Source organism: Sinocyclocheilus rhinocerous, unplaced genomic scaffold, assembly GCF_001515625.1.
Source record: "Sinocyclocheilus rhinocerous isolate Xijiao unplaced genomic scaffold, SAMN03320098_v1.1 scaffold712, whole genome shotgun sequence".
Classification (NCBI taxonomy): domain Eukaryota; kingdom Metazoa; phylum Chordata; class Actinopteri; order Cypriniformes; family Cyprinidae; genus Sinocyclocheilus; species Sinocyclocheilus rhinocerous.
The window spans coordinates 370,135-382,024 of record NW_015642789.1 but is presented as its reverse complement, the minus strand read 5'-3'; the positions used below and the strand labels follow the sequence as shown (position 1 = coordinate 382,024).

At 36.2% G+C, this 11,890-nt stretch overlaps 2 protein-coding genes across 2 annotated transcripts; one reads left to right on the top strand and one right to left on the bottom strand.

Annotated features, from left to right (window-relative positions):
• Positions 1-450: 450 nt before the first annotated feature.
• On the top strand, positions 451-3,975 carry LOC107756360 (uncharacterized). The gene is made up of 7 exons (XM_016573409.1): positions 451-697; positions 872-1,002; positions 1,834-1,923; positions 2,004-2,095; positions 2,255-2,409; positions 3,018-3,134; positions 3,252-3,975. Exons 1-7 carry the CDS (start codon positions 506-508, stop codon positions 3,345-3,347), a joined length of 873 nt encoding a protein of 290 aa, XP_016428895.1. The 5' UTR covers positions 451-505; the 3' UTR covers positions 3,348-3,975.
• Positions 3,976-5,773: 1,798 nt separating this feature from the next.
• On the bottom strand, positions 5,774-7,736 carry LOC107756383 (interleukin-1 receptor-associated kinase 1-binding protein 1 homolog). Its single transcript, XM_016573444.1, has 4 exons — positions 7,377-7,736; positions 7,232-7,297; positions 7,011-7,141; positions 5,774-6,879 (listed from the first exon to the last, which is right to left on the bottom strand). Exons 1-4 carry the CDS (start codon positions 7,668-7,670, stop codon positions 6,624-6,626), a joined length of 747 nt encoding a protein of 248 aa, XP_016428930.1. The 5' UTR covers positions 7,671-7,736; the 3' UTR covers positions 5,774-6,623.
• Positions 7,737-11,890: the final 4,154 nt, after the last annotated feature.

The window sequence follows — 11,890 nt, the reverse complement described above, 5'->3', positions numbered from 1 at the left end:
GGCTCCCTTTAGCTGTCTTCATTTAAAAAAAAATGTATAATGTGCTGACATATATTTATATGACTATTACTGGTGTTTTTATAATTAAATATATTAATATTATATAAATGTATGTTGTATTAAAAACGTTTTCTCAATTACTAATATACTTTCCCCAAAACACATTTCTCAAAACTATCACCACAGAATAATAATTAACGTTACTAAACCAACTGTACAAACCAGAAGTGTGAATGTGAGTGATGTAGTACTGCATGAGCACATGGTGTAAAACTACAAAGTGTTTATAGTTTAGAAAAAGAAAAAAAGTCTTTTTTTTTTGTTTGTTTATGATTTAGGATATTTGGCTTATAAAAGGGATATAGTGTCTAGCACCTAAGAAAAAAAACCTGTAACAGAAATAAAGTAAACATGCGCACGCGGCATCCGTTCCTGACGTGGCGGCGCGAGACGCGTACACACCTCCTCTCGTGGGCCACCGCTATTGGACGCGCACTGTCTATTAATGCTCAACTTAGAGGCGCAGGTGTCAAACCGAAACTACCCGCATGTAAATATCATATTTGGTTTTCAAGGCAATGCTTACAAAACGCATAACAAACTAAGAGTTTCAGTGAGCTCTTCCTGTTATCAAGTAAAAAATAGTCTCTCTGACGATAGTGAATTCTGTGTTTATTTATTGAAGTTCCTGCATAAGGTAAGACACATGCAATTTGTTCAATAAATATTGAAGAATAAATATAGGCTAGTGTCCAAAAATTTTATATATTTTATTTCTTTCAACTTTTAAAAATACAACAGTAACAGTAAAAGTTACAACAGTAGGCTAACAATGTGCTGATGTGAAATCTCTGTCATATTGAATGTACAGGCAATGATGCCTCAAATCACGTTAGGTGTGATCATGCAGCTGACGCTCCTGCTGTCAGCTCTACCTGCGCAGTATCTCATCTCCAAATGGACAAGCGGCACGGCGACACAACGACACATCGCCACTCAGAGGTAAACACGTGTGTGTGTGTGTGTGTGTGTGTGTGTGTGTGTCACACAACGGACTATTTAAAATGAAGGTGTTTTAAAAAACTGCATTGTATCCTCTTATACACTACGACTGAGAAGTTGGGGTCAGTATTTTTATTTTATTTTTAAATACTTTTATTCAGCAAGGATGCATTAAGTTAATCAAAAGTAACAATCATTTCATTTCTTTTTAACTTTCTGGTTATCAAAGAATCCTGTAAAAATGTAGCCTATCATGATTTACTCAAAATATTAATCAACATAACTGTTTTAGACTTTGATAATAGCTAGATAATGTTTCTTGAGCAGCAAATCGTCATATATTAGAATGATTTCTGAAGGATCATGTGACACTAAAGACTGGAGAAATGACTGCTGAAAATTTAGCTTTGGCATCACAGTAATTACTTACATTTTAAAATGTTTTAAAATGGAAACCAGTCATTTTAAACTGTAGTCCACAGTATTACTGTTTTACAGTATTTTAAATGCAGCATTGGTGAGCATAAAGACATCTGTCAAAAACATAAAAAAAATCTTCTGACCCCACACTTTTGAACGGCAGTGTACATTCATAAAATATTTGCCTAAAATCTTAATTTTTATTAAAAAAATTCTTAGACACTGTATTTCAGGTTCGGTGGTTAGGCATTTTTAATCAGCTTCTTTAGCACTTTGGTACTGTGCTTCTCAATTACGAAGTTATATTCCTAGAAATATTTCCAACAGAAAAACAAAAAAAAGTTAAACATGTGACACTGTATGGTGCTGTTGTCACTGCTTGAAATATCCCATTACATCTTTCATATTCAGAATCCTTGACACATGGGACTCCATAAGAAAATCCTACTTGAACACAGCTGCTTGGGTTGACTGGCTAAATGCCTGGATTCCCAAACTACCGTAAGTCTAATGCTAATGATCTTTTTAAATGAATTCTTATTCACTCCGATGCTGAAGTGGGATGTCATGTCATGTTACAGGAACTTCGCAGAGGAAGAGGAGTATCAAACTCTGGAAGAAGTGCTTGCAATCGAGTTGATGATGCATGACAATGAGCATGGGTACTTTGCAGGTAATTTGTCTGAATTATCTCAAATGAAAGCAGTCATTTAGATAGTGTATATATTTATATAATCTGGCATTAAAACTTACTTTGTTTTTATCTGGGATATGAATGTGTATTGTGTGGAAAAATACAAGCAACAGAACATGACAGATTATTGTTGTTCAGTGTCAAAGGAGGTGCGAAGCCCCAGGCCGGCATACGTGCTGCACCGTGTAGGTCAAGTTGTGATGACACAGAATAATATGGTGGGGGTGATTGTAGGATGGGATGCAGGACTCAGAGCCCCACCAGAGTGGATCAAGAGAATGAAATACTCAGAGGTTTGTAAAGTACATAAAAACTATTTTCATTTAAATGAAATAAAAATAAAGGTTCCAAAAGTGGATTTTCAAAGTGATAAGCCATTGAAGAACCAATTTTGGGTTCCCCAAAAAACCTTTCAGTGATCAGTTCTTAAAAGAACTTTTCTTAGTGTGAAAAGCATTTAAATAATATAAAGAACCACTATAAAGAACCGAGTCTGAGTCCACCTTTGGTCTGAGTCCTTGTCTTTAACCAATTGAGTTTGAGTGGAAGACGTTTATTAATGTCTTTATCTTAATTTTATGTTGTTACTTATTTTTTTATCTTTCACGTTATACATGACGTGGAATAATCTGTACTCTGAAAAAGTTCTGTGTCCAAAATGCCCAAGTACAAGTCAGAGTCCTAGTCCAGCGGAGTGGAGTCCAAGTCTGAATCGGAGTCCAAGTCCAAGTACCCCAACTCTATTTTGTGCATTCAAAAGGTGGATGTTAAAGGTTCTTCACAGAACCATCAATGCCAATAAAGAACCTTTAACTTTAAGAGTGTAAATGATGACCTGACAATGAACCTGAAACCACAGAAATATAACAGCAGTCCATTAAAAAGGTGTATTTGTGTGTAGCTGGAGAGAGCCAAGGACACTCCTCATTACAGAATTATGTTCAGTGGACCCGATTCCTCGTCAATACTGATTGGATACATTCCCCAGTATAATATCAAGCTCTTTCAAGGCTTTCAGGTACAGAGAACTCTTTTACCTTTATTTCCTTCTTATAACTTTTGTGTTTTCTTGGTAGTTTCTTAAGGTTGTTTAGATTCCATCTTAATCAGTATCTGTGTCTGTCTTGTGCTACAGCCGGACATTCCTACTCTACAGCACTATTTTTCACACTTCGATGGGGAAAGGTTTGTTATGGAGGAATGGTTGCAAGAAATCTACCCTCACGACTGAAGGAGTGTAAACCTGAGAGGTTTTAAAAACACTTTGAAATGCTTGAGAACACAGACATGATGTCTGCTACCCTTCATTGACAGTATTGATTCTTTTAAAGCAATTGAAAAACACAAAGACAAAAGGAAGCAAGAAAATTTGAGAGATATATATCTTGTTTACATACCCCATATAAATATAGACTGAGTAATTTCAGTTATTAAACTTAGTCTTGTGGAATATATGTAAATATATGTTAAGCGGCTTTCTCAGGGCAGAACTAAAAAAACACAAAAAGCAATTTTTAGTATTGCTTTTTTATATTCTTAAAACGATTAATGACTTGCAGACTTTGCAAGGGATAGGTACCGTTATGAAGAAAATTTACTGTGATGTTAAAGGTCAATTATAGATTAAATTAAATGTTTCAAAATGCCCTTACGTCAAAATACACACATGTTGATCTGACTCAGATGGGTTCCAGAAAATGAATTACTTTAACTTTCTGTTAATACCATATAGCATATTTATTTACATGAGAAAAATAGAAGGATTTGTTGTTTAAAACAGTATTGAGAATGTGGTAAACAGTGTTCAATGTAAAGCCATTGATACAAACATGTCTTCTTATTAAAGTTTAATTTATTTGAAATAGACCTACTTGAAATGTTGTTTTTCCTTCTTAAAAGCCATCATTCTATGTGCCATTCCCATAATGCATTGGGAACCGCCGAGTACACTTTGGTCCTCCAAAAACACATCTTCATAAAAACAAATCTGACATGTTTAAGTGAATGAACATGTAAGATGAGATCTAGGTCATCGTCACGTGTTCGGCACATGCAGGTATGTGGCGTGTTTTTTTCCTTCAAGCATGAGTTTTTTTTGGAGTGATGAACCACAAATAGCAGTCATGAAAATAGTGTGGTAGTCGTTATGGTCGTGTGTTGTTTTCAAACTCTTATTAAAATGTTCATTAACAGCAGGTGGTTGTCAATATTTCGCTTTGCATCTGAGCAGGTGGTTGTAAATATATATATATATATTTATTTTTTTATTTTTTATTTTTTTAATTGATTTCCAACATATAATATAAAGGTACTGAACAAATATAAACTACAAAAAAGAAATAGAAAATATACAGTATTATATAAATAATAATACAGGTAAAACATTTTTTTTAAATAAATAAAAATAATAATTAAAAAAACTAAACCGAAAAAAAAAACAGGTATGAGATCATCATATAAATAACAGAAAAGCTTCACAAAGAGACCTAGTACGTTTTGCTTTACTGTTTTCAACCCAAGTAGTAACTCAATATAATTTTTCATATCTATCTGAAATTGGTTGTAAATATATTTCGCTTTGCTTCTGTGGAGATCTCGCCATAAAATGTTCGTCCAATGATAGGATGTCCTACCTGCCTGTCAACCTATGTATCTCCGCTCAGCCAATAGCAAGAGTTTGGGGCGTGGCTACTGTAGCAGGCTGAGCCAAAGGGTGTTCAGTCGGTTATAGTGCATCATTAGCAAGTGCAACAAATTTCGAAACCTTACCAAAATATACATTGTCAGAAAAGAAGTAAACAGAGTAAAACATGTGTAAACATTGGCAGTGGTTTTACAAGATGGAGGAATTTGATGGAATGTTTGGGTGTCAGTCGGTAGACCAGCTTGCGGAGTTTCTTCTCCACAGGTAAGCTAAACTTCACGTTAAAAGTGTTCCTAATATGTTGGACCTTTTATTGAATGTAGCCTACTTATACCTTTTGAGACATATCTTCACTTTTATAGACCCGTTAGAGCTGTGTTTGTGATGTTTGATCTGGGGAAGGCATGACTCGCGAAAGTGTTTGCAATGTTGTTTGAAATCATGCTTTATTTTAGTAGTTCCGTTAGATGACTCTAGTAGCGCAGAAACTGCATATTTGTAGGCCTCGTTGGGCTTTTCGTTTGACTCAAGCCTATCGTCTGTTCAGGGATGCTTGTAGTCATGATTATGATCCTTGTTTTGTGCCTGTGTTTTTGGTCTTTTACTGCCCATTGTGGGGTTTTATTGATTGCTTGCTGTCCTTTAGGCAAAAATAATCAAGTTTACTTAGACATCCACTTTGACGGCCTGTTTCTTAGCTTAATCCAAATCAGACCCGAGACCTGGGGCGTCCTTTAATTTGGAGTAAGAGAAACTGGGGGAGTGGCTTTATTGCGTCAGAGATGTGTCACTTTGCTTGAAGCTGATTGGTCAGATTTGGGTTTGAGATCTCTAAACCAGAACATAACCTGGCCCAGAGCAGGTTAGCTGTGGAGCGCAAGTTACTAAGGCAATGAATGCTGCTAAAAGCCAAGCCACTTTCATGGTACCTAAAACCCAGGATTGGTGCAAACTAAACCGAAACTTACCTGGCTAGCCAGCTAATCTAGCTTCATGGTACAGGCCCCTGACTGTATCTTTATGTTCCTTTCGCACTATTATTGTTTACAATCTGCAGGCTCTCTATACAGTCCTCTTTGCTTTTAGCTTATTTCCTCATCTATCAAGAAAAGTTCATAGTTACTGTGTCAAACCCTACAGTGTTTTTCCTATCACTTCCTCCTAATAGATTTTCACAAAGCTTAAATGAATCTGTTTGTAGGTCATGCAAGAATTGACATCTATTACCAGGGCAGGTGGTAAACACTCACCTTTATATATTAAAGGAGACAGGGTATGAATGTCTTGTTTAGTGCCATGAAGCTAGATCATCTGACAAAGCAAGTATAAGAGAATATAAAGATGGGTAGAGCATCACAGAAACAAGTAGCTTATTTCACACTATTTTACTTTTCCCCCGAAATCCAGTGCAAGTTTAACTTTAAAGACAAATCATGTTAGAGGCAGTGAGTAAGATCTTTCTAGTTATCTAGCACATGTGTAGCCCATATGCTGTTGTCAGAAATGAATGTGTGCAAGTCAAGACACATTCATGCAACAATATACAGTACATGTATTCCCTATTCAAACACAGGCTCATCTAACACATTCGTTAAACTTTGAGAATTTAGCCTTGATTTCTATCAATGTTTGGATCAAATTTTAGCATTATCTTTTGAGTTTCACACAGTGCTATTCAATATATTCTGGAATTTGGAGATTTTATTCAGTTAAAACACCAGTAGGAACAAGTGGAATCTTTATTTTTAGGCCCTTTTGTGAATATCTATGGTGCTCACTTAACAGGACTATGTGTTTACAGGTTAAAACAGCAAATAAATGAAATAGCATGTACTATTATTATTTCTAAACAGAAACTTTAACTCATTTCCTCCTGTTGCTGTCTTTCGGTCGCAATTCAAAGGCCACAAATACACCTGAAGAGGTAGAGACTAATGTAACCCCAGTCTTCTGATGTAGTGTTGGAGGAGAGTCAGTCACGTCATGCTGGCCGCTGGTCCACTCTTGTGATTCCTCCTCACGTACAAGCAGCGGCCGTCCCAGAGCTTGTCCCAGAATGCAACACGCCTCGCTGGCTTTTAGCCGGGCGTTGTCCACAGCTTCCAAACATACTCGCCGTCTGCAGAATAGATCATAAAAATGTTTTGACATTCTTTCAAACAGGCTTATTAATTAATTTCATGTAACAAAGCTATGTTCAGGCAAACAGTGGAGGTTTATGAGGACTGACATTGTTCAAGCATTGTTTACCTAAACAAATTCAGACTTTCAGCGCTGTGACTGTAGTAAGGGTCACCAACACACACGCTTTTGTCAAGTTTTTCAATCAAAACTGAGCGTGCTTGTTGCATCTTCTCAAAGTCTGAAAACACCACAAGCACCTGCACAGACAAACTGGATAATTAAAGAGCAAATATATTATAAAATAGGTAAAATAGGACGCATGCAACAACTAACGTTATCCATCGTACCTCAGCTCGCATGTGGAAGAGCTCTTCCTCTCTTTGTAAATGCTTGGTCACAGTGATGTTTTCTTCCTGTTTGTTAAGAAACTATTAGAATTGTTTGTTCTTTCTTTCTTTCTTTAGAAATACACAGATTTTCATTATTTAGCACCTTGACATCATGCTGTCTCGCAGTCTGTAGTATGTACTCCAGTCTTCGGGTAACGCTGTTAGTCACGTCGTTAACATGTTCTTTACTGTTTTTGACACTGATGGTAACGGTGGCGCGGTCCGGAGGACACGATAACTCCGCACAGCCCGTCATCTGAACCACTCTTGCGTTGCTTTGAGTGTGTAAGGGTGTTTGCTTGCGGCCCCGGTTAAACACCGATTCGTTTTCGTCTCGGTAAACATCACCAGCACTCGGTGAAACTGCAGCAAAGACACGAGACGGGCTGTTCGCCATGCTGTTGGTAAACCAACGTGGCGCTATGGCAACGTGTCCAGTGCATGGCGGGAAATGTCGTCGTCGTTGTTGTACGTGACTACAGCAGTATCTGAAATGCTCCGAGCTCTTGTGTTGGTACGTGGTGGCAGGAACGTGTTTCAGCCTGTGCGTTTCAAATAGTTAGAATCGGTCAAAGAGTTTAAAATATGCTTCATTTGAAAAGCAAATTATTTTTTTGAGAACTGACCAGCAGAGGGCAGCACAGATTAGCAAACTGCTTTAAAGAGCTTAAGACACATTTTGCACAGAGCGTTTGACAAAACAAGTGCATTTTCATCGGAAAATTCTTTCTTAGGATTTTTTTTTCTTTTTTTTTTTTTTTTTTTTTTTTTTTTTACATACAAATTAGTAAATTCCAAAACACTATATTGTTTGAAAATATTTCAAGTGTAATTTCGATGTGTAAATAGTAAAGGCATAGTATGTGATATCATCATAGGAAAATTAATATATACAAACAATAATAATAGGAAAAATTATGCATAATAAACAACAACATCAGCAACATAATAATAATAATGATTATTATTATTATTCAGCCTTAAACAGGACAATACATAAAAAGTCAATATATTATTTACGTTGACCTGTTTTGTATAGAAATTTGTAAATATTTTTTGTAGTAATTTTAGTAATATCAGTAATAAAAACAGCAGTGATTAATAGCAGAAATGGCAGTGCAGAACAGAACATTGTAATTGCTTATACATTTTGTTTGTTTTATAACCAAACTTATTTACTGATTTCCAAATCAGATGCCAACATTTAATAGTTCACCCAATTCAAAACACAGTTTATCCCTATACACTAATTGATAACATACGATATTTCATAAATGTTTGTATTATTAAGCACAAAAAAGTTTTTTTTTAATATATTTTGATGTGACATCAAAAAGAATAGAATATTATTATTGTTATCATGTTCTGATTATTATTGTACGTATTAGAAAGAATTAAAGGCAGACCACAGTTCATGCATGGCCACTGAAAGCCTGTCTGTTTGTTTGTATTAAACCGTAAAGCCCTCTGTCTAATATCGTTCTGAAAATGCACAGGACGTATTTGTTGATATTGTCTCGGGTTGTGCATAGTTCTGTGTTAGCTTTTTGAAAAATTGTTTATCTGATGATGTGTCTTTGCCAAGATACATGCAATGGCTTCTTTTATTTGCTTAGCCGTGTGGGCTCTGATTCTGGACAGCCGCCATTCTGTTGAAGGAAGGACTATTTAATGTTCAAGCTGGGATTGTGGGTGCAGGAGTGGGGTTTGGAGACACTGAGCACTTCAAACGGACTGATAAGTGATCCGATAAGTTGCGTACGGAAGCGCAGCAGTCGAGCTGTGGAAACAAGGAAACAAGGCCAATTCCCAGGAAATGAAAAATAACATAAACTCTTTATCCCTGTGTCTCTGTGGCCTACACGGAGTTAAAAGAAATGACCTCTGTGCCAGTCGCAGTGAATCTGTTCTATTTAAGGGCTTTAATATTTTGGTACATTACATTAATTGACAATTTTAACATTAGGATTTTATTTAACTTTATTTTACTGCGTTGCTGGTCTTTATTTCCCCCATTTATAATATTACAAAGCTACATAAATTCACCAACAAACAGTTTCAATAATTTAATTTACATCAGAGATCACCTGCGTAGTCCACCTGTCTGTGTTGTCATGTGACACCTCTGTCCGCCTGACCTCTCTCTCGTTGATTGGCAGTGGTTGGTCTCAAAAGTGCCTGCTTGCTGTGAACCCTGGGAAAATGCGCTTTGACTTGTCTTTCGTGTTCCTGGACATGATTAGAGACTTCAGCAGGGGAGAGGGGGTGCTGACTCTGCCTGAGGGCATGAATGTATATGTATTTGTGTGTCTTTTCCCATATGTTAGTCCTGTGGCGCTCCAGTTTAACTCTGATATGTCAGTGACATTGGGAGGCTCTAAAATTCTACTTGTTTGGACAGTTTCAAATTAAGCTAAAGTATGTTAGCTGTAAGATGCACATTTTGTGTTTTAGGCAGATAAGTTTCAACCAATAAAAAAAAAAAACACTTTTATTTAGACATTACAGTGAGTGAATAATATTTGGTGTAATAATTTTCTAAATTTCTGGTGTAATATCAGACATTTTGTAGTAAAATTAATTATTAATTGCATGGAAAATGCAAATTTCAAGACTGAAAATTTATTGTAAGTCATACTCTAATATACTTTGAAAAAAATGTTTTTAACAGCGTATAAATTACAGAAATTGAATTGAATAAAGGTTCTGCTTGCAGTTTGCAACATTTGGAGCCCATGTTTTTTTCCCTATGGCCTGTAAATACATATTAGCTCAAATAAACAAACTCATGCACTGTTCAGTGGAGCATGTCATTTGGTTGAGTTTTTTACACAAAATCTCAATTTTCACTCAATTGTTACTCCATTTCTTGTTTACATCTTCAGGAGTGTGAATGACAGTTTACATTAAAACTTTGTGATAGACATATTACCTCAGGATATCAAATTCAGATCAAAGACCTACATTATATTACTATATTTAACATTTGTTCATTTTGTAGCAAAGGTCTACAAGGGTACATGTTGAAGTTATTAAAATATTGTCAGTTTGTACACCACATTATAAAAAGGACTCCCCCCATTAAAAAAAAAAAAAGTTTCATTTATACGTTTTCACCCCTAAACAGGCTTGTAGAATCCTTACAGTGAAACAGCTTGAGTGACATAATTCATACTAAAGCTGGGAAATTATTATTATTATTATTTTTTAGAATAAGCATGCAGTAGATCTTAAATATTCTTTATTTATTATTTTATTCTTTCCCACTTGTTTTGCTTGTCATTATGTGAAATGAAAGGAACATAATACTGTTGCATCTTTTGCAGTATCACGTCAGTCATGTCAAACTGTCAATCATGATAAATATGATTGTTTATCCAGTTCTGCCCCAATAGAACTGGTTTGTTAATGCCTCACCCTTAGTTCTGACCCACAGGGCTTGCTATCGAGGGCCACTGCTGAGTCACATCTGGGCAGACCGCTGATGTGAAATTAAGTGTTGTTGGGATTTCTGACTATTGAGTATTAAAGTGGTTTAAGATCTATGAAATCTCTTTTAGTAAGCTCTCAGCTTTCTGTCTCTTGTACGTTTAGTTCTCCCTTGTGCTTTCACTGTCTCTCTCACCCTCATTCTCTCAGTCATTCTTTCAGTCTTGCTCTGTTATGCAGAAATGTGTATTTTAAAGGCTGCTTGTATTTCAGAGCTCTATTAAAAGTTCAAAGCTGCAGTTTACTGCTGTAACAAGAGCTACTCCTGATCCAAACACTCGGCTAATGAGAGAGAGCCAGCTGCACCCCCACCTCCCACCCTGTGGCCTGTGGCACCCATATATATGAATGTGTTTTGATGCATTATTGTGCGGATAAAGGAACCATTTTATAGATCGGAATCATTTTTTCTTTCACTTGATGATCCGTCAGTCTTTAAATAGTTCTTTCACCATGTCCGCCATCTGACTCTGTCTCTCTTCTGTTCTTCTGATTGACTGAAGTTGTAAGTCTTTTTGATAATGGAAAATCTTTGCAGGACTTCTCCCTCTTTCCCCTAGTCCCCACTAATCTGAAGCTGTTTTTTATTGTCATTCAGGCCCTTGATACATTTTAAGCACAGAAAGAATCCTGTGTGTGTTGTGGTGGGAGTTTCTTTAATAGTTTAACAGTATACTATAATTCCAGGACCCATCTATAACAAGATTGAATGATGTTCTTCTGAACTCCAGAATGATACAAACAAACAAATAAACACTTTTAAAGGGTCCTTGTAATTATTTGTCAGTGGTCTTGGAGGATGATAAGATGAGAAGCGTATGATCTGGCTGGCCACAATTCTATTGGGAAAAAATTGAGCGTGACCCACTGAGTGAGGAATGGAATTAAAGAGGCCGTTTTGAGATTCTCCGGCCCTGTAACCTCATAAGACTGGTTCACTGCTCTAAGCTTTTTTTTATGTGATTATTAAATATAAAAAAATGTTAGAGAGGAAAATTCACATGTGAGGTCATCTGGGCTCAGAGGAATGGTCTTCTGAACTTCTCTTTAGGACTGTCCCCCCCCCCCCCAAACACAATATTATTATTTTTACATCTATTATTATTATTATTATTATTATTATCAATC

Coding starts and splice junctions, on each gene's coding strand:
- LOC107756360 (XM_016573409.1), top strand. CDS start 506: ATGCTCAACTTAGAGGCGCAGGTGTCAAACCGAAACTACCCGCATGTA. Junction 1,003..1,833: donor CGACACATCGCCACTCAGAG/GTAAACACGTGT, acceptor TTTCATATTCAG/AATCCTTGACACATGGGACT. Junction 2,410..3,017: donor AGAGAATGAAATACTCAGAG/GTTTGTAAAGTA, acceptor ATTTGTGTGTAG/CTGGAGAGAGCCAAGGACAC.
- LOC107756383 (XM_016573444.1), bottom strand. CDS start 7,670: ATGGCGAACAGCCCGTCTCGTGTCTTTGCTGCAGTTTCACCGAGTGCT. Junction 7,298..7,376: donor CGAGACAGCATGATGTCAAG/GTGCTAAATAAT, acceptor CTTAACAAACAG/GAAGAAAACATCACTGTGAC. Junction 6,880..7,010: donor GAAAGTCTGAATTTGTTTAG/GTAAACAATGCT, acceptor TCTATTCTGCAG/ACGGCGAGTATGTTTGGAAG.